General features: G+C 49.5%; 1 protein-coding gene across 1 annotated transcript in view; it reads right to left on the bottom strand.

Moving 5' to 3' along the window:
* ATP10A (ATPase phospholipid transporting 10A (putative)) overlaps positions 1-22,383 on the bottom strand; it is a 186,271-nt gene that overhangs the window by 38,798 nt on the left and 125,090 nt on the right. The window contains exons 4-8 of the mRNA XM_025390833.1: positions 15,697-15,782; positions 7,856-7,962; positions 6,977-7,108; positions 4,890-5,020; positions 2,693-2,945 (exon numbers count right to left, since the gene is read on the bottom strand). Coding sequence (XP_025246618.1) covers positions 2,693-2,945; positions 4,890-5,020; positions 6,977-7,108; positions 7,856-7,962; positions 15,697-15,782 — 709 coding nt within the window. The remainder of the gene's footprint in view (positions 1-2,692; positions 2,946-4,889; positions 5,021-6,976; positions 7,109-7,855; positions 7,963-15,696; positions 15,783-22,383) is intronic.

Raw genomic sequence — 22,383 nt, 5'->3', positions numbered from 1 at the left:
GCTTGTTTCACCGTGGATGAGCAAAAAGAAGACCATTCATGAGCTTTACTCATCAGGACAAGCGTTTCATCAGAACGTCAAGCACAGGCACGGTGCTGAGTTAAAGCTGCAGGGGCCTGTCAAGAGGCCGGAGAAGGAGATGCCTGTGGAGTTGGCCAGCCGCGTGGACCAGGCCCTGTACCGCACATCTCTTAACAGGCCCTCTGTGAGAGCTGAGGAAAACGGGGGATAAAAAAGGGGAAGTCACCTGCCCACCGTCACGAGGCCGAGTACTTGCCAATGCCAGGATTCCAACTCAGGGAGATCCTCATTCCAGGAGCAGACGTCCTGCAGACGCCTCACCAGCTCTTGGGTGATACCAGCCCAGTGCACCGTAAGCAAGGACACACAAAACCTGGACACATGACTCTGTCCAGGATGAAGTGAGGGGCTGGGCTTCAGCCTCCGGGAAAACGGACCGGCCCGTCCCACCCTCCCCCAGCAGCGGTCCCGCGCATCCGGAGCTCCATGGAGCCATCCTTCAGGGCCCCCTCCTTCCCTCGGAGGCTGTGGGGGCCATGGCTGGTGTGTTGGTGTTCTGATTGGCAGTGGCCCCGGGGATGCCTTCCATCCCCTCAGGGAAGATGAGGCCCAGGAGCAGGTAATGTTCCCTCCTAGGCATGCACAGCCGCTCAGCTCCAGGTCATCAGGCCAAGCCGTCAGAGGGGGTACACCCAGGACTTCCACAGCCAGTTCCGGTCCGTGAGCAGAGCTTGGGGTTCAGAGTCCATCTGAACTCCTTTATGAGGAAGATTCGGAGAGGTCAGATCGTAAGATAACTGGCTGATGACGCTCCTTGCCTGGGTGCCTGTCAGCAGCTGATCCAGGCACTTCTCTAAAACACGCTGCTGAGGCCCACGTGGTTTCATTTATCACCAGGAAGCCCCCTGTGTCTTGAGGCAAGGAAACCCTCTGGTTTTACGGTAGCATTTGGCAATTGTCAGAATCTTTCTGTAATCTTAGTTGGGATCCTACCCCCGGGAGCCTGAGCTTCCAACTTTATTATTATCTTTTAAATTTATTATTATAATTACTAACGGATAAATCAGCATTGTATACATTTACGGGCTGCAATGTGACGTTCTGATATATGCGTACAATGCGGCATGATTAAATCATGCGAATTAACAAATCTATCACTTTACTCACCTATCATGTTTTTATGGTGAGACAGTTAAAATTTACCCTCTCAGTCATTTTGAAATGTGTAATACATTCTTATTGCCTCGGGTCACCCGGCTGTGCAACAGATCTCAAAACCTATTCCTCGTGTCTGTCTGAAACTGGGTTTCGGCTTTAAGGGCTGCTGCAGAACTCACTGCCCGGATCTCTGATCCCCTCAGGACCCTGCTGAGTTCTGTTTTTGAGAAGAGCACACAATGCACTGTGCTGCACCAGGTTTAGCAACTACGGGAGGGAAAGGGGAGGAAGGAGGGAGAGGAGAGGAGGGTAGCAGAAGGGTAAAAAGGAGCGGGAGGCCGAAGGAGGCTGGTGGGAGGGAGGATGGGCGAGTGGATGGAGTACTGTCACCGATCATCTATTTTGGGTGGCAAATAAAACTTTAAACAAAGTGGGTAATTTCCTCTGCCTTCTGTTTACTACGACTGCTTCACTTCATGTTGAGGAAGACGGTGGCTGTCATGATAATCCTTGGTTTTATAAAACTCACAAAAGTGTCAAGTATTCGACAGAGGCCTCCCTCTAAATCCTTCTAAAGAGCAGCTGCCTAGTCACGCCCGCTTGCATTCCCTCTGCCGGGTTTTAATTTGCTGTTTCCATAGCATGCACTCGGCTTCTGTCACAGGCAGGAAATGGACCCCAGGCTGCAGTGCAGCGTGCGCACTCCCAAGGCGCTGCAGCCCCAGGCATAGCCGTGGCGGGGACCCTGGTCCGCACCCTCTCCTGGCTGGGGCGGGGTGCTGGCTGCAGTCACACCCTGGGTTTCGGAAGCTGGTGTCTCCCCAGAGGCACCAGGTTGGAAGGAGGCAGCCACAGATACGGAAGGGAGAGGTGGGAGTGGGGACCGCTTCAATAATTGGGAGTGAGGCGATTCATCTTTCCAGTTCCCAGGAACACTGTTCCAGGGGAGAGAATGAAGCATGAATTAGCCGGTGCCCTTCTGAGGATTTTATGACTAGAAAATGGATGGGTGACAACAGAGACATCTCTTTGTCCCTTGGTGTGGCAGAGCAAGGGGACCGGATGCCTTGGAAGGTGGCAGAGCAAGGGGACCAGATGCCTTGGAAGGTGGCAGAGCAAGAGGGCCGGATGCCCTGGAAGGTGGCAGAGCAAGGGGGCCGGATGCCCTGGAAGGTGGCAGAGCAAGGGGGCCGGATGCCTTGGAAGTGAGCTCCTCGCAGGTGGTTTGCCTGGTTGCTTGGCGGATGCCTGGCACCCCAGACACTGCAGGAACAGGGCGGGCGGCCGTGCCAGTGCCTGCTCTATAAATAGCACCGGGCTTCAGGCACCTGAGCTGCTCTGACAGCCACATCTTTATACTCCCTTGAAAATCAGTAATCCCTGAAGCCTGTGGGGTGTGTGTGAGAGTGTGTGTGTGTGAGAGTGTGTGTGTATGTGTGTGTCTCCAAGCAGCTCTGGATAGAGCAGCTTTCTGGTTCAGCCCGGGTTGAGAGCCCCACACCTCCAGACTCACCATTTGCATCATGAGAATATTCTACACCAGACACGGTGCATCTTCGGAAAACCATCTTATTCTCTGTCAGAGTGCCAGTTTTATCTGAGAAAATGTACTGTATCTGCCCTAAGTCTTCCGTGATGTTCAAAGCTCGGCACTGCAGCTGCGAGTCTGTTTCTTCGTCATACAACTGTACGTCCTGGTTAATGAAGTACACTTGGCATGCTTTAACAATTTCAATGGAAACGTATAAGGAAATTGGGATCAAAACCTGGAAGAGACAAGGCACACAGGACGAATGACCGTGAGGACCGGGGAGCCGGGAAATTAATCTATTTAAATAACAAATGACTACAACTGCAAGGAAGTAGGGACTATACTGTACCTTGAAGAGCTTAAATAGCCTGGTTTAGAGTCAGTATTGGAAAAGCATTAGAGTATTGGCAAAGGGAATAAACTAGGACAGCTTATGGAGCAGCTGCAGAGCAGGGATCCACTATCGTGTCTGGAAGTATGGTACCCATGGCTTGGATAGAAGCAAGCAAGTTGTGCTTGAGAGAGGCTAGGACAGGAAAGAGAGAAAAGAGAAAAAAAGTCATGGCACAGTCAGTCCTCATAAGCAAGGTCACCTCACACCACACTCCACGGCGGCATTCGACCCCCAGGCTTTCCCTGGGCCCCCTCTCCCAGGACTACAACCCCAAGTTCCGGGGACAGTGCAAACAGCACAGTCGTCCTTCAGATGCCGGTTCTGTGCTCTTCTTGTACAATGCAGAGGGAAGGGAACGAGGCTTTGAGAAAAATATTCAGTGATGCCTTCATAATTTAAGAACAATTCTCCTTGAAAATAATGTTTACTTACTCATTTATTTTGGCAGAGTAACAGTATTGAACTAATGTTTACACACTCAGAATATCATCCACAGACTAACTGGGTTCTCCTGGGAACTGAAGTACGTTAATGAAACACCAACTGCAGTCCTAACTCAAGGCTAGAACAAAATTTGCATTTTTAAAAAAACTAATTTAGACAGTTAAATAAGACTGTTTCCTGTTGTATGAAGCACATATAAGCGACAGCACAGGTTCCCTCCTAGGCAAAGCCTGAGCCAATGTCCTCTGGTCACTCAGTTCCCAGGAAGGTTGGTGGTGAACTCACTGCCCCCTCGTCCTCTGGACTCTGGGACCCTCCCCACTCTTTCACAGACCTTTCTGGGCACAGATAGCCAGTCATTGACTGGGAGGCGTCAGGGAGGCGTGCAAATTAATAATAATAGTAAGAATAACAAGTGCAGACAAATGCAGTGTGGATAACCTCAACTAAATCCCAGAGCAGAAAAAGCACATTTATGGAAGGACTAGTGGGATCTGAAAGAAGTCTGGAGTTTTGTTCAAAGCAAAGGACTAGGCCAGGTGCAGTGGCTCACGCCTGTCATCCCAGCACTTTGGGAGACCGAGGTGGGTGGATCACTTGAGGTCAGGAGTTTGAGACCAGCATGGCCAACATGGTGAAACCCCATCTCTACTAAAAATACGAAAATTAGTCAGGTGTGTGGCATGCCCCTGTAATCCCAGCTACTCTGGAGGCTGAGGCAAGAAAATTGCTTGAACCCAGGAGGCAGATGCTGCAGTGAGCCAAGATCGCACCACTGCACTCCAGCCTGGCAACAAAGCGAGACTCTGTCTAAAAAAAAAAAAAAAGAAAGAAAAAGAAACAAGAAAAAAATGAAGCAAAGGACTAAAGTTGGCTTCTTAGTTTTCACAACATACCATGACAATGTAATATGTTCACATTAGGGAAAACTGGGTGAGGGATGTATGGAAACTCTCTGTAAAATTTATTTAGAAAACTAGATTTTATTTTGGAATAAGACTTTGCAGCTTTTCTGTAAATCTTCAAATTATTCCAAAATAAAATCTACTTTTTTAAAAAAAGTAACCGAAAGGAAAAACAACAAAACGAAAACAATGACCCAAACCAAACCCTCAAAGTACAAGAATCTTAAGAACAGAAAAGGAAAATTTTGACTTAAAAATCCCCCAAGGAAAGATCCCATAGACGATTTAGGCTGAAAAATAAAAGGCAGAATCCAGGCGGATATATTTGCTGTCCTCCCAGATGCAGAATTTATAGGAAATTCTGAACAGAGTATGATGATTTTAAGTTCTCTTCATAAAAGTAAAGCAATTATTGTACAACACTGAGTATTGTTACCTGCAGGACTATTATCATTGTTAAAAATGAGTAAACTGCAGCTGTGACTGGGGATAAGGAGCTTCCATCAGATGTGGGGACATAAAATAATGACTTCTTCTCTTGATACCGCCATATCCACAGTCCATGTCCTGTAGTAAAGTTCAAAGACAAATGTCATTCATCCAATGGAAAAATAAGAACATTGCTAGCGTATATTAAAGCAAAACTTGAATATTTGTTACCTGACGCAAGCACATTTGGTTTTCTTAGTCAGCTTTGCCATGTCAGAAAGCGAAAACACACAATGTTCTTGGCACCTTCGATCCAACTTCAGGAAGGAGGTGGGACTTGGTCTCTTCCTCACACTGAGAGTTTCCCATTGTTGGTGCTAAGTGGCACCACTTGTCCCAACACAAGCTACCCGTGTGTTGGCAGCTGACAGTGTGAGGCACCAAGACGGAATTTCTTAACACACATCTCACGAAACACCAGTCTCATGAAATGCGCAGCAAAAACAGTCAGTAGGCTCGGACACTGCCATTATTGCCCTTTCCTGAGATTCACAATACACATGTGGGAGGCTCTGGGAAGCCAACAGTAGTGCACATTGCCTAATCCACTGGACCCGCACCTGTCTGGTCACGGACCCTTTTTCAGGTCCTGTACATCTGTATCTCATGCCACTGGGCTAAGACCACCTCACACCCACTTGGTGTGGCCCCACATGGAACCTAACTGCTAGCCCCTTCTTACGATTCAAAGCCATTTTTTTGTCTCTCTTTTCATGAAGTTCCCATTAGTAACATTTGTGCTTCTCCAGCTATTAGCCTTAGTTCAGCACCAGCTTACTGATACTTCTTGCCCTGGAATTACCACCACTGCTGTGATGAAAGCATTCTTCCACTAAGAAATCATCAATTCCGAAAATAACGTTACAGTCAGCCCTCAGTATCTGTGCGTTCCATATTCATGGATTCAACCAACCGTGGACCAAAAATATTAGGAGAAAAAAATTCTATCTGTGTGTATTCCCTAAACAACACAGTATAACTATTATTTACATGACATTGACATTGTGTTAGGCATTGTAAGTAACCTAGAGGTGACTGAAAGCAGGGGTCCCTAACCCGAGGCTGTGGACTGGTACTGGTCCACGGCCTGTTAGGAACTGGGCAGCACAGCTGGAGGTGAGTGGCAGGCGAGTTGCATTCCCACCTGAGCTCCGCCTCCTGTCAGATCAGCGGCAGTATTCGATTCTCACAGGAGCACCAATCCTGTTGTGAATTGTGCATGGGAGGGATCCAGGCTGCACGCTCCTGATGAGAAGCTAACTGGTGCCTGATGATCTGCGGTGGAACAGTTTCATCCCTAAACCACATCCCCTGCTACCCCCACATCCGTGGAAACATTATCTTAGGAAAAAACCAGTCCCTGGTGCCAAAAAGGTCGGGGACTGCTGATTGAAAGTCCAGAGGAGGGTATAGGTAGGTTATATGCAAATACTCTTCCACTTCTTATCAACGACTTGGGCATCTGAAGATTTTGGTATGGTGGGGGAGTCCTGGAACCAACCCGCCATGGATGCCGAGGGACAGCTATCCTCTGCCATGCCCATTCACCCCGGCGTTTCCATGTGGCCTGTGCTGATGCAGGCTGCCCTTGAGTTCAAGTCGGTGAAAACCGGGGTTTTAACTTTAGAGTGCTAGGCTTGCATGTCTGGGGGCAGCCCACCGAGCTCACCTGGAGCCCACTCATTTCCTTCTTTTTGTTTTTTGTTTTTTGAAACAGAGTCTCGCTCTGTCGCCCAGGCTGGAGTGCAGTGGTGCGATCTCGGCTCACTGCAAGCTCCGCCTCCTGGGTTCACGCCATTCTCCTGCCTCAGCCTCCCGAGTAGCTGGGACTACAGGCGCCTGCCACCGCGCCCGGCTTTTTTTTTTTTTTTTTTGTATTTTTAGTAGAGATGGGGTTTCACCACGTTGGCCAGCTGGTCACCAACTCCTGACCTCCAGTGATCCTCCCACCTCGGCCTCCCAAAGTGCTAGGATTACAGGCGTGAGCCACTGCGCCTAGCCCCCACTTATTTCCGATCTGTCTAGGAGACTTACCGACTGCTGAAAACAGAGACATGCAAACAAGGAGGAGGACACACCACAGCACGTCGCAGTTCATCTGCCTCTCCAGCTTGCTGCGCTTGTAGCGGGGCCCGCTGTTGTTCAGCAGAGCCTTGGTTTCATGTCCTGTTAGGGAGGACAAAGGACACGGCAAGTCAGAGCCCAGAGGTAAGGGACCAGCTGCACGGACGGCGTGGAGGGAATTCCACGCTGCCATTCACTGGTGCCTAGGTGAGAAGCTCGGTCAAAAAAGCAGGGTTTAAAATTAATCTTCCTTCCTGTTGAACAGGTCGGAAAATAAATAAAATAAAATGAAATTAATCTCATATGTATAATGATTGTGGAGAAAGAAATGGAAAGAAATACACCACCGTGTCAAGAAAGAAGGCTTTGGGTTGAGGTACTATTCAAAGAATTTTTGCTTTTGCTCCTTTCCGTTTTCTTAGTTTTCCAAATTTTCTACAATGGGGATATGTTACACTTTTTTTTCTTCTTTTTTTGAGATGGAGTCTTGCTCTGTTGCCCAGGCTGGAGTGCAGTGGTGCAAACTCGGCTCACTGCAACCTCCCTCTCCCAGGTTCAAGAGACTCTCCTGCCTCAGCCTTCCTAGTAGCTGGGACCACAGGCGCAGGCCACCACACCCCGCTAATTTTTTATGTGATTTTAGTAGAGACGGGGTTTCACTCTATTGGCCAAGCTGGTCTCAAACTCCTGACCTCATGATCTGCCCGCCCGTCTCAGCCTCCCAACGTGCTGGGATTACAGACACAAGCCACCGCGCCCGGCCACGTGATGCCTAGGAAGCAGTGAGGGAGAAGGGCTGGAGAACACAGTGCCGCCTGGCGGCAGGTGGTGCCAGGTGCCCGAGCCTACCTGCGTAGATGACGATGCCGACAACGGCGTCCGTGTTCCTGAGGGTGCAGCCCCGCAGCAGCAGGTTTTCTTTATATAGCCCGGCTTTTTTCCCGTTGTCATGTATGCTGTGGAGGGGCGGTTGGCACGTGTCACGTGGTTGCAGGCATGTACCTCGTGTCTTGGGTGGCACTGCCTTGAGGAAGGAAGGCCCTGACACGATGAAAGCTTGGGGATGCCGGATCTGGACTGGGAAGGGGACGGGGGCCCCGAGGGAGGGTGACTCGCCCTGTGGGTCTCTGCAAGAGCTGAGACAGGACTGCTGCTCACTAGTCACTGGGCATCCAGAAGCAGCCCAAGGGCCTGGTGTTTGTTTGTTTTGCAGATGCAATTGTTTTCACTCCAGGACTGACCACCGCTAGGAGGGGCAAACCCCTAACCGGCCAAGGAAGGCCTTGCTACGTGGTCTCTGCACATCTCCTGCTCAACACAGGAAATGTTACTCCTAATCACAGCCTCAAGTTGTCATAAAAAAACAAACACCTTTCTACAAAAGGGGATGATATTGGTTTCATTTTTAACATCCTTTTCTCTTACAAGAAGTTATAAAATTATTAGAAATATTAATATATGTGGTCTGAAATGTGGTAAATTCCATGAGACAATTCTATAAATTCTGTTTTACTGCTATTTAGATTCGGAGGGACAGTCCAAGCTTAAGCTACTGGTTTTCAGATTTGTCCTCCTGGCCCACTCATGACCCAGGCTGGCTGGGCAGCCTTGGGCTAGGATCGCACTGGGACAGATGTGGCCCCAGGAGCCAGATGCTTGTGCATCTGGCTGTCACAGGGGGAGGCCTCATAACTGGAACTGTAGCCCAGGCCTGCTATAGTTTCAGGTTTCCAGAACAACAGCAGGGGCCCAGCCTAACCCACCCCAGGCAGGGCCACCAAGGGAGTGCCTTCCAAGAGGCCACCTTTTCACACCCACACCTGCTCCACACATCTTCCCCACACTCTCACAGCCCAAATGCTTCCTGTGTGGCTCTCAGCGGCTCACCAGGGACCCCTGCAGGGGTTTCCCTCCTGCCAACTCTTAGCCTCCTGACCAGGGAAATAAACCTATGCCCAGTAGAGAAGAGAAGCTAAACAGTAAAGGCAAGGCTGAAACGCAAGCTGGGAGGATACATTTTCTACAAGTCAGTTATTTACCCACAGCAAGGGTTCTTCGCCAGAGCAGACACAGGGGGCCGCACAAGGGCTATTCAGCCACCGCTGTGTCTACTGCTCCCTTGGCAATTCCAAGACGGAGTAAGGTTTTCCTTTAAAGAGAGATTCGAGACGGCAAACCACTTTGGCAGCCACAGCACTGACAGCCTGACAGGTATGAGACATCCTTAGGTACAAAACCCGGCTCCACACTTCTGGAGTGAGGTCCCCACCACCACGTGTCTCCCATGGACTTCTCCAGCGGCAGCCAGACAAAGACACCATTGCACTGGGACAGCAGAAAATAACAAATCGTCTCCAAGTTCAGGTTATGCTTATTAAGGACGAACAATAAACTTAATAGAAACAAGAAAAATGTTCTACGTTAAATGTTCTTAATTGTGACACTGACTTTTGAGCAACTACTGTGATTTCTGATGAGTCCAAGCCAGACGGAAACTCGGCACTTTATACAGGTGCACTGACCTACACAGGTCCATGCCAGAAGGACGAGGGAATGTGGGGGGCGGGAGCGCACTCCTGCGTGAACAGCCCCACATCAGAAAGGGGAGGCTGGAGAACAATGTCACCATCAGGTGCCTGGTGCCTGGGCTGGAAGCTGCCTTGGGCTTGTGAGAGAGAGGGCACCTGGCCGAGGGCAACACAGGCCCAGGACCACACAGGCACGAGGCTCAACTCCACAAAGATGCACACAGGAACGTCATCCGTCAGCTCCTTTGTCACGGGCTGACCTGTGTCCCCTCAGAATTCAGCTGGTGAAACCCTAACGCCCAGGACTACAGAATATGGCTGTATTTGGAGACAGCGTCTTTAAAGAGATCATTAAGTTAAAATGAGGTCCTTTGGACAGGCATGGTGGCTCACGCCTGTAATCCCAGTACTTTGGGAGGTTGAGGCAGGCGGATCACTTGAGGTCAGGAGTTTGAGACCAGCCTGGTCAACGTGGTGAAACCCCATTTCTACTGAAAATACAAAAATGAGCCAGACATGGTGGTGGGTACCTGTAACCCTAGCTACTCGGGAGGTCGAGGCAGGAGAATTGCTTGAACATAGGAGGCAGAGGTTGCAGTGAGCCGGGATCATGCCACTGCACTCCAGCCTGGGTGATAGAGCAAGACTCCGTCTCAAAAAGAAAAAAAAAATGAGGTCCTTAGTGTGGGCCCTACTCCATAGCACTAGGTCCTTCTAAGAAGAGAAGATCAGGCCACAGAGACACACAGAGGGAAGACCATGTGAAAACACAAGAAGACATCTTGCCATTCATAAGCTAATGAGAAAGAGACTCAGAAAGCACCAGTCCTGCAGACACTTTGATCTCAGATTTCCCAGCCTCCAGAACCAGGAGACAACAAAAGTCTGTTGGTAAAGCCACCCAGTCTGTGGCACTGTTTCTGTGGCCCAAGCACTCACACACATCCTTTAACATTTAATTAAGCCACTTAGAAGGCCTCATGCGGTCCAAGTCCCCAGGTCTGCTGACTCATCAGACCCATGTCTTCCAAATCAAAACTGGATGAGGGAACTGTCTGGTGAGAACACCAGCCATCCACTGAACAGTGCCCCGTGCAGGCTCCATGGGAAGTGGCCGTGTTCGCCTGGTACCTCCTGCCCCGTGTTTCTTCTCAGAAGATATTACGTTTTCCTGACTACACCTGCTGTTGGTAATGGGTCTCGTTCATCTGAGTCCCAGCACATTAAGAAAGGTGAGGGTCCGCAACCGGGGTGGGAATCTTCCCCTTCCAACACAGCGGTGCAGGGCAACAGTGCTCGGTGTCTCCTCCACGGCCACAGGCAGCAGCGTACAAGCCCGGCACCAGGCACAGCAGTTTCCAAGCCAGTTCCTCCCCAGGTCACATCGCCTCCAGCAACCAGAGCCCCAGATCCTCCTCTCCGCGGTACCCAGGTGATGGCTCCACGTTGGCATGGTCACTGGCCGTCCGTGACGCCTCCCTCATTTTTTACATCCATTCAACCTCATCTCCACGTTAACCTTACTCTGGCTGTGTCTTTAACCCATGTCCCCTTCTCTCTATTTCCATGCAGCACTGCTGATTTAGGCATCTGCATTTCTCTTGCTGGAGCCTGCAACACACGCTTGCTGGCCTCAGCTCCACCGGCCTGGGTTCCTCACACAGGCACCGGAGCAATCTTCGAGTGTGTGCATGTGAGTGTCCCCTGCGGAGTTCCTCATTGCTCTAGCTTGACGCGGGGCCCAGCCCGCTCCACAGCCCCTGCTTGGCCCACAGAAGGGGTGGCTTCTGTGCTTTTCTGCCCCAGCCACCCCCACACAGCATGTTCTGTGGACTCTGTGCTGGCCTCTGCCTGAGGGAGCCCGGCCTTCTGGCCTGGGCTCAGGTTCTGCTGCCTTCAGGGCAGTCCTCCACGCCACACTCCCAGGCCCTCCAGCCAGGCCTGCTGGCAGTATTCCTTCCATGTCTCTGCTTCCAAATAGGAGCTGCTCATGTCCTATTCATTGCACACCCCAATGCCTACCTCCGAGCTTGGCAAACATTGAAGGCTGCCTGGCCCTTGGCTTTGAGCTGGGTCCATCCAGTGGGGATGACGGGAAGGACACTGGAGGAGTGCCTGAGAGCAAGAAAAGACAGGGAGTAGGCTGGGCGCGGTGGCTCACACCTGTAATCCCAGCACTTTGGGAGGCTGAGGTGGGAGGTGGGAGGATTGCTTGAGGCCAGGAGTTAGAGACCAGCCTGGCTAACACGGTGAAATCCCATCTCTACTAAAAATACCAAAAAAAAAAACAAAGAAAAAAAAAAGCCAGGTGTGGTGGTGCGTGCCTGTAATCCCAGCTACTCGGGGAGGCTGAGGCAGGAGAATCACTTGAACCTGGGAGGTGAGGGTTGCAGGGAGCCAAGATTGCGCTACTGTCCTTCAGCCTGGACGACAGAGTGAAACTCTGTCTCAAAAAAAAAAAAAAAAAAAGAAAGAAAAGACAGGAAATTTATTCCCTGCTCCCTCCTGGAGAGGCAACACTAGTGGCTGGCAGTGTCCCCTGACCAGGGCTATGAGTCTCCCCAGGCCTCTCCCTCGTCATGAGTCCCCCAGGGCCACTCTTGGCAACGACCTCATGGGGCCTCATGGCAATGACTGTGCAGCGGCTACTAATCCAGTGTCTGCTCTGTCCCCAATACGTCCCCTACACCCACCCACACCTGCAGATTAAATACCTTAGCAAAGATGTGCCCTTAGCAAGCATCCTTCCTCATCTATATGAATCAGGGTGTTCAGTCTGCTTCCTAAGTGGATCCTGACTGACATAAGTTGGGAGGAAGGAATGACAGGTAACTGCTTCCACTGGCAAATCCTGGGCAGAATTTTCTTTAAAATAATATGTTCAGATTTTTGTTTATCTAACAAAAGTAAGTATGGAAATTACCAAACTGTTTTGTGCTGATGTTCAATATTTTTAAGATATAAATATGTCAACTAAAGGTGGCAAGGTGGAATTAAAACATTCCAGTTTGAGTGAATCTAGCTGATGCAGTTTATTTAATGCTTGGTCCCTGGCAATAAGGGCATTTTGGATACAGCCCGCACAAGGCTCCCACCAGACACCAGGTAGGAGGGGGCAGGGACCGTGACAGCTCTGTTGTTAGTGACAGCCCTGCTGCCTTTACTAACCATGGTCTCTGGAGGGTGTCACCCACCAGGGCAAAGAGTCTACCCCAAAATGCAGCTGTGCTCGTGCCAGCCCTGTGTGGTTGCAGGAGGCTCTGCAGCTCAGAACCCTGCTCTGTGGGGTAAGAATGGTCACCAAAGGAGAACAGGGCTGGCTATACTTGTATCCGACAAAATAGACTAAGTCGAAAACTGTCCTACAAGACAAAGAAGGGGCAATTATGCAGGAAGACATAACAATTATAAATACATATGCATCCAATATCAAAGCACTCAAGAATCTGAGCAAACGTTGACAGGTCTGAAAAGAGAGCTAGCGAACCGGCTTTACAAAGTCAAATGGAATTTTACGTCGGATGACCAATTAACCAGCCAACCTCTTCGCTTGATTCTTTAGGGGAAAATGCAAATGTTTGATCGGTTTGTGGCTTCAGAGGTGACCGTGTGCCATAAAGTTGGCTGTGCATAATCAGCAGGGTCAGGCTGAGCCAGGTCTCCATTCCCAGGAGGCCTCTCTGGGCGAGGACACCTCAGGGCAGGGGCTGAGGAGTGAGTGCCGGGAACAGCTGGAGAAGGTGGGGAACGATGTTACTTCCAGATCCTAACTCTGAAGATCTCATTAGGGTTTAACTATATGAGGATCCTTCCAAAGAATGCAGCCTTAAAGGGCACTCGAATAATGAGGCTCCTAGCACTATTTTTCTGCCAGCTTGAGATATATTTCACAGACTATAATGTTCACTCATTTAAGTTCATCCAGTTCTGTGTTTTGATTTGATTCAGATAGGGTCTCTCTATTGTCCAGGCTGGAGTGCAGTGCTGTGATCATAGCTCACTGCAGCCTGGATCCCCTGGGTGTAAGCCATCCCCCCACCTCAGCCTCCTGAGTTTCTGTGATTACAGGTGCGCACCACCACACCAGGCTAACTTTTTTTGTGTGTGATTTTTGTAGAGACAAGGTCTCACTACATTGTCCAGGCTGGTCTTAAACTCCTAACCTCAAGTGAACCTCCCATCTAGGCCTCCCAAAGGATTACAGGCCTAAGCCACTGCACAGCCTAGCTTTTTTTTCTGTTTGTTTTTGTATCATCAAGAGTTGTATAACTACCACCACCAGCTAATATGAGAACATTTTCTTCTTTCTTTTTTTTGAGACTGGGTCTTGCTCTGTCTCCCAGCATGGAGTACAATGGCACAATCATGGTTCACTGCAATCTCTGCCTCCCCCGCTCAAGCGATCCTCCCACATCAGCCTCCCAGGTAGCTGGGACTACAGGAGTGCACCACCACACCCAACTAACGAGAACATGTTCATAACCCTAAAATAAACCCTAGACCCATGGGCAGTCCCTTCCCATTCCTATCTCACTCCACACCCCCAAACCCTGGCCACTGCCAATCCACTTTCTATCTCTAAGATTTTCCTACTGCGAGCAATCCACACGCGACACTTTCTAATTCATGTCGTACGTCACGCACATTCTTTCACTGGACTCTCACGTCAGCCTGGTATCAGGCAGCCGATGATACCTCCAGGATTCGGAGAAGGCCGGCGCTCAGGAAGACAGAATCACTTTCCTAAGGCCACCTCCCAGGGAAGAGGAAGAGCCTCTATTCAGGCTAGGGTCTTCTTGCTACAAACCCAAGCTCAGTTCTGTTCTCCAAGTGCAAACGGTTAATGTTTCCAGTTTGGAATGGCTGGTCCTCAAAGAGGCAAATCTGCCAGTATTTCTGGGCTGTGTGGTGTGAAGGTTACGGGGCAATTCCAGTGGGTGATGGGGTCAACATTTGGCTGCAGATGAATTTCAGCTTTTGCTGTGCAGAGTTCACTTCTGTTGAGTCATCCCCAGCCCTACCGCCTGCCACTGTGTGCTGGGCACAGGCAGCAAGGCTGGAGGTGCTGGCAAATCAGAAGACTCAAACTCACACTGAAAGCTCTCAGAAATGGGGCCATTTTCAGAAGCAGATCGTCCCCACACCTCCGTGTGTCTGCGGGGGGCGGGAGGGGGGAGACCACTGCCTGGGCCATTCAGCAGCTGCAGGCATCAATGATCCATCCCCGCCTCCAAGTAGGACAGTGCCAGGAGGCGGCCCCTTGTACTGCAGGGGAGAGGGCTGAGCCCACAGGAGGTGGCTGAGGTGTGATAGCTGAACAGTGCTTGAGGGCAGTGGAACGCCATGTGTGTCATGCCCCTGTCACAGGCTGGTTCTCCAGGAGACCATCCCCAAGGGCCCTGGCAGGCCACTCAGCAGCTCCGTCCTGACACTGCCTATTCTCTTCCATGTTTCTCCCCCCACCACTGACCACACACACACACTTGGATTATCATGGAAATTTCCAAACAGACATGAAGGTTGTCTCTACTACTCCCCATCACACGGCTTCAGCAAGTGCCAACACAGGGCCAGGCCTGTGCCCTGATCCACCTGTCTTTCTGTTTTGGAGCAGGAAGGGGCTGGCCTACCAGACACACTCTAGGTTATGCTTATTTGTTTTAATTGTCTTTCTTTCCCCCTAACTAGAATGAAATAAACACAAAGGCAGGAACTTCTGTTTATTCAGTTTACCACATTACATCCAGTGCCTTGAATGTGCCCAGCATGTAGCAGGTATCAATAAATACTTGTTCAGTGACTGAGTGGAAGCATACATCCACGAAACTCCACCCGGCCTACTCCTGCTTTCATGTCACGGGGCCATGTGTGGTCAGCGACACGTCTCTGCTCACACCCATCACCTTCCCAGTGCCTGCTAGCGGGAGGAAAAGCGGTACCTCCTCCTTACAGATGGTCGTGGCGAGCTTCTACTGACAACAGGCTCTTACCCACCAGTTCCAAAAGCAGCCAAGAAGGCTCAGGTGCTGGGCCACATTCCCGAACAGCTACACCATGTGGTAAAGAGTATTAAATGCATACTTTATAACTGAGCGAGTGTATGCACCTGCCTATATAGTTATCAAACAGAAGGATGCGTGCGGGCAGACGCACGATACTCACATGCAGCCGCGAAACCTACTCAGGTCGTTGTTTGGCTTCTCGCATTCGATCACGCTGGTGAACGTCAAAGGATTGAACTCGGAGACCTAAAATAACAGCACGTATACGTTAGAGAAATCCGGGCTCAGGCTGCTCCGTTCCAAAAGGCACTTGTTTTTCTGTCTTGCATCCGTGGCAGGCAAGTTTCACAGGGGAAGAACTCAGCCTATGAATCTGTGGAAAGCCGAGGCACGGCCTTCTCCACTGTATAATAAATAACAGTTAATCATTTGATAATGAGTGGCAGTTGGGGGACCGATGCTGGTTACTGGCTAGTAAGTGAAAAGACATGACTGCAGCTCTATTGCAAAATGAGGGAACAGGTGATCAAGCAAAGGAGGCCATCAATGAAGCAAAGGGATGAATGAATTTTTTAAGACACATGGCACTTGCCCATTTTTGCAGACTTAGAGAAGCAAATTCCACCTGGAGAACAGGAGCTTATAATAAATTCTACTTTTTCAACACACACTACACGATCTTCATGGATCTTCGATGAAAAAGATTTACATAGCCAATGAGGGAGTCAACAATTTCTTTAGCATTCTGCTCAATTAAAAAAAAAAAAACCTGACAACTCACCACAAAAAAGTCTTTTGAATTTTTCCATTGATAGATAGAACACAGCCTGGCTCATACAAAAGACTTAGGAGTCGGGGGAAGGAGGAAGAAGGGAGAGAAATGGAGGGAATAAGCTTTCCGTATAAATGAGTACAATTAGTGGATTTCTTTTTTATTAGCTCTCTGGTCAGGCCTGTCATTCTACTTAATCTATCAAGTGTCATAACAAGGTAAAAACTGAACTATCTTTGTTCACACACACAAAAAGTGAAGGTGGTTAGAAATCAAGAAATGGCATAAACACGCCTGACACCACCCCAGGTGACTATGGCTCTGCCAGAACCACATATTTCCCTGCACATAATAAAACTCAGTTCCTACTGTTTCCCAGTGCAAAGCGTACATTAAAAGGGGTGTGCGTTAGATAATCGTAGCTCGATTCAATAACTGAAACTGAAATGCTATTTTAAAAGGCACTTCTTGGAGTTTAATTAGCCATCAGTCTCTCTTCTCCTTGGACTGAAACGGCCTCTCGCTCTATTTCCAGAGCGAGGCTCTGTTTCAAGGAGTCTTGTGTTTATTTAAAGCCTGCGGATTATCTTGAAACCAGTGGATAGCTTTTTCCAGGGCAGACATTTACAGATACAAAGTACAGGATGGCCATGAAGGCAGTGAGTTCCAGAGAACACCAGGATTATTCTTGGCAGACAAGGAGGATAGGACTTAAAAATATTCTGTCTCTGTTTATTATTCTTTCTCTCTAAGAAAAATGTCATGGACATGGCTCAGAAACAGCAGGACATTCTGTCTCTGGGACTTCAGAGCTGTGTCTGTAATGTTCTACCAACAATCCCGTGCCCTGGGGAGTGTGCGCAGGGGCGGCCCCAGGCACAGGACGCCTGGCTTCCTCTGCTTCCTTTTGGAACTGGGGAGGATTTGGAGGAGTTTTAGAACTGGAGGGATCTCTAGAGACTGGCATGGGCTGACCTGGAGCCCCTCGTCCGCCACTAGAACTCATATGTTGAAGTTCTAACCCCACGTAGCTCAGAACGTGTCCTTATTTAGAGATGAAGTCTTTAAAGAGGTAACTAAATTAGAATGAGGTCATCAGGGTGAACCCTAATCCCACATGACTGGTGGCCTTACACAAAGAGAAAATCAGGACACAGAGACACACGTAGGGGAGATCATGCAAGGACACAGGGAGAAGCCAGAAAGAGAGGCCTCAAAAGAAACCACCCTGCTGACCCCTTACTCTCGAACGTCCAGCTTCCAGACCTGCGAGAAATAAACTTCCGCTGCTCAAGCAGCCCGGTCTGCGGTGTTTCATTACAGCAGCCCCGGTAAACGAACACAGGGGCCAACTTTGAGTTTCTCATTTAAAAAGCATTTCATGTCCACAGCACACCTTCTGAATGAGGAAAATCCTGTTTACGGTGTTTATTTCTAACAACAGCCAATACAGCAACACACTCCTCACTTAGGAAATATATTGATTTATCCCTCCATGCACTCATGTCTACCCCTGCCTCATTCCAAATCAGCTTTGAGGTCATGCCCGAGTTATCCACCAGTCAGACTTGTCAACTTGCCCCCTGGAGCATGGACAGAGCTGGAGGCCCCCGATCCACCTTCTGCTCTGAGCACACTAACTCCATTCTTCTTAAAATGTAGATATCGAGCTAGGGAGGAGGAAGCAATTGTGGAGATGGAGGGTGGTGATGGCTGCACAACAATGCAAATGAACTTAATGCCACTGAACTGTACACTCACAAATGATTACAATGGTAAATTCTATGTTATGCATATTTTGCCATGATAAACAATTTCATTTACGGCCATGCCACCCTGAATGCATCCCATCTTAACTGATCTCGGAAGCTAAGCAGGGTCAGTACTTGGATGGGAGACACAATTTAAAAATTTTTAAGTGGATATAAACAAACTCTGATAATTGACTGAGAAGAAATGAAATAATCATCAAGTTGAACATAGACCAGAAACCTGGGACTTTTCAGTACAAGTACGTAAAGTCTCCATCACCAGTAATTCCTAAGGGCACTGCCGTTCTCATCGTCGTCACCATCAACATCATTACGAGTTTTGGGAGGCGTGCCAAATGCCAGGCGCTGTGCTAAGTGCCCTTCAATTATCATGCAACCCTGCCAGAAAGTCGGTTTTCGCACCACCTTCAACTTAGAATCTTTAAGTATCATGCCCAAGGTCACAGTGGTCTTGGAGTGATGCACTGGAGCTTTCTTGGCCTCTGAGCTATCAGCTCAACCATCAATACCTGCAGAGAGAATCTGGCATTAACAGAAAAAGATTGTGGAAATAGGCCAGAAAATGTGTAACAGATTCTACAGAAATATCCCCCAAAATTTAAATTGCTTTTTATTTTTGAGAGAGTTTCACTCCTGTTGTCCAGGCTGGAGTGCAGAGGTGTGATCCTGGCTCACTGCAATCTCCGCCTTCTGGGTTCAAGTGATTCTCCTGCCTCAACCTCCCGAGTAGCTGGGATTACAGGCACCCACCATCACGCCTGGCTAGTTTTTGTATTTTTTAGTAGAGACGGGGTTTTGCCATGTTGGCCAGGCTGGTCTCAAACTCCTGACCTCAGGTGATCCACCCGCCTTGGCCTCCCAAAGTGCTGGGATCACAGGTGTGAGCCACCACGCCCGGCCTTAATTGCTTTTTAAAGTTCTAAGTTTCCAAAATTTAAGTTTTAATGTTTTGAAAACATGCTTCAGTTCAACATACCTTAATCTGATCGTAGATACCCTCTTTCCATCTTCAGCAATGCCCGCGGATGTGGGCTTACCAGAGCCCACCCAAAAACAGAGTAAAAAATCAGGAGCCCGGGGACTTAGTGCTAGTTCTTCTGATTAATAAATGAGACTTTTGGCAAGTGAAGAGAGGGCATTTGGACTCGGATCTCTGGGGTCTCTGTTGCCCTATAAGTCCACAATTCTGTAGGATGCAGAGGTGGTTCCAATTAATCCCTGTGCTTGGGACGACAGACTCACTGTTGCGGAAACAGCATCACCTGCAAGGGTGCTGCCACACGAGGCAGCCTCAAGCTGAAGCACTGCCCTCTGCAGCTCTGCCGCGGCACCCCAGCATCTCAGACGAAAGGAAGCGGACAATGCGAAGGGTTCGCCCGCTGCAGAGCAACAACATGTTCAAATAAATATCTCACTGGCAAGAAAGAAAGTGCTCATCGTTTCTGTTGCTGTCTTACAAATATTTCTGAAGCTTCTTTGGGCAAAGTGATTTGACCTTACTAGGTGGAAAGAAAGAAGCAGGACAGTGGTGCAACAGAGAGCCCCCCAGCCCTGCCCCTGAACTTGCGTTTCTGCTAGAGACCACAGCAGAGGCGCTCCAGGGAGGCCCAGAGCCCTGCGGCATGCTTCTGCTTCCTCCTGATGCCTGGGACCTCCTCCAGGTAGAACAGCTGCGTCCCCTCTTCAACCACATGGGGGAGGCGTGTGTCTAATTCAGCAGTGCCCAGATTGCTGCTTGAATGAATGGTCTGATTCACAGGGGAGACCGTATTACCAACCTTGTATTTCACATTTGCATTAAGTGAATTGCTACTAAGTAACTCAACAAAAGCAAATACAGATGTCCTCCATCTTGAAACAGAAGCAGTGATGTTGGAAAGGGCATTTATAGTCCATTAAAGAGGATACTGTTATTTTTTTTCTATCATAAAACAACTAAAGTAAAGAGGCTCATATTGCTTCAGCAATGGGGTGGGCACACAGCACAGGTGCACACTTGGGTCATCTGCAGGTTGGCTGCCAGCAGGGACCCTGCCTAATGCTCCAGGTGGAAACCTCTGAGTGAGGCCACCTGTCTGGGTCTCTGGACGATGTGGGCAGAGAGAAGCCTGGTGAGATAATGCACAGAGCACAGAGGCGGTACCTGCCAGCCAGGCAGGGCCACCACCTGCACCAGCGAGAAGACATGGCGAACACGCACATTCCCGTCCTCTGCATCTGGATCCCGTTCTGAAAACGCCCTTTGCGTTCCCTGTCATGATACTCCTAGGTCACAAGGAGGTTGAGGTCCCCCTGGTTCACCTCCAGCCTTGACCTCACTCCAGGACATGGTCCTCGAAGGCTCTCAGTGGACAAACACGATACCTCTCACTGCCTACCTGGCTTTGGTCTCGCTGCCTGCTATGGGCCTATTTGTCCCTGGACTGAATGATCCCCGTCTGATCACAGAAGTATCCCACCTCAGCAAAGCCTTGGAGACAGCTGCTGCCCTACAGGACGCAATCCTCATCCCATGCAACAGCAAAGTTCTGCCCAGGGTCACAGCGCTGAACTTCTCGGCTGCCACCCCTCCCGGCACCCATTCCTGCACACAGGGAACCCTGAGGAAGCCCAGACCTTTCTGCATGGCTTCCTTTGTCTTCCCATCCTGCAGCATCAGGCGAAGTGCCTGTCATTTAGCATTCAGGATGTTGTCCTTTCTGGAGAAGCCTTCCTGACAGCCCTCTGGTAGGGTAGGCAGGTGTCACAGCTCCGAACTTGCTTGGTCCCCATGCAGACATCAAACCCTGTGCTTCCTGGGTGTGGCTGGAGCTGGCTCCCATCCCTCCTTCACTAGACCACAGGTTCCCTGAGCCTGGGTGTGGCTGGAGCTGGCTCCCATCCCTCCTTCACTAGACCACAGGTTCCCTGAGCACAGATACTCTGTGCCCTTGAGACCATCGCAGTGCCTGGCACACACACGGTCAGAGGGTGATGAATGCTTATTTCAGAAGGATCTCATGTGCCACAAGCTTCCGAATCACCCCAGAACTCCGTGCTGGGCTCTTGGGGACCTAGAGCCCCTGGCTGCTGCACCATCTGCCAAGAGGGCCTGGCGAGGCGTCTCTGTGTTCCAGAATGCATAGTTCCTCTTTTTAAAGTGTGGGCACGTTTCCCCTGGCAGCAATATAAAATGATTTCTTCATAGTCCCTAATCTAGCTCCTTAGCTCCTTACTTATTGATCATGGGTAGAGAATACCTTAATTAAATTAAGCCAAGCATCTTCACCCAAATTAATGGAATAATTACCCCCAACTCTTTTGTTTTGTACTTTCTTTATTATTACTATTACTGTTTTGTATTTCCATCTAATTTGTATTTACCACTTGATGGTCAGTGCTGTGGAAATTCAAAGGAGGGCAGACGGCCCGATCCCAATACTGAATGAATGAGTGAATTCACTCGTTCACAGCCAAGACTGTATTGTCAGGTGAACCGTTTCAATTTGCTAAACTGAAATAGAAAAGTAGTCTGTTTTGTCCGCCCCGGTGTCTCCTGACACGCAGTGGGCACTCAATCAGTTATATACCCAAGTGAAAGCGTCCTGGTGGCAAGAAACACCAAACGTACAAGGAAACTTAACTCAGAGTGATAATTTCTCCAAGTTCCACAGATTCAGTGTTACTCTGGGGGTTTATGTCCCAAGACAGATACTGAATAGAAATGACCATGAAACCCATTTAGACAGCAGTGTAATCTACAATAGCAGCTGTGATTGTAGTATTTAAGGTGTCCTAAATGTGGAGGTGATAAGTAGGTTGGCCCAGCCGCGCATGGCAGGACACTCCACTGCACGTCACAGAGCATGTGACAGACTCTGTGAGTGCTGCGTCCCTGCCTGACGTGGTCCTTGTCTCCACGGTGACAAGGTGACGGGGACAATGAGGACTGGCATCGGGGCCTCCACAGTCCTTTTTCAGAGTCAACTTCACACAGGTCCACAGGTGGCTTCTGGGAGGCTCACGCCTCGGAGACACTGATCAAGGGGTGCCTGGGTTCTGCCTTCTTTTTCTAACTGGAGATTTTCCTGCCGCAAGCACGAGTATTAGAGATTAAATGGTCCTCCCTCAGTGTCTGAGCAGAAAGGCAGCTTTTCCCTTGCTAAATTCCAGTTGAGAATGCAGGCGCCAGCCCCGCCTTGCCTTTCCTGCCTTTCATCTTTTGTGCCCTTGCCTCCTGACTGTTTCACAGTCAAAAAGCCTCGGTAGATGGTGGCAAAATTCAAAGGTTCACAGTGCAGGGTTAGAGTTTGAAGTCTCAAAA

The sequence above is a fragment of the Theropithecus gelada genome, chromosome 7a (assembly GCF_003255815.1).
Source record: "Theropithecus gelada isolate Dixy chromosome 7a, Tgel_1.0, whole genome shotgun sequence".
Lineage (NCBI taxonomy): Eukaryota > Metazoa > Chordata > Mammalia > Primates > Cercopithecidae > Theropithecus > Theropithecus gelada.
This window is presented reverse-complemented; position numbering and strand designations above follow the sequence as displayed.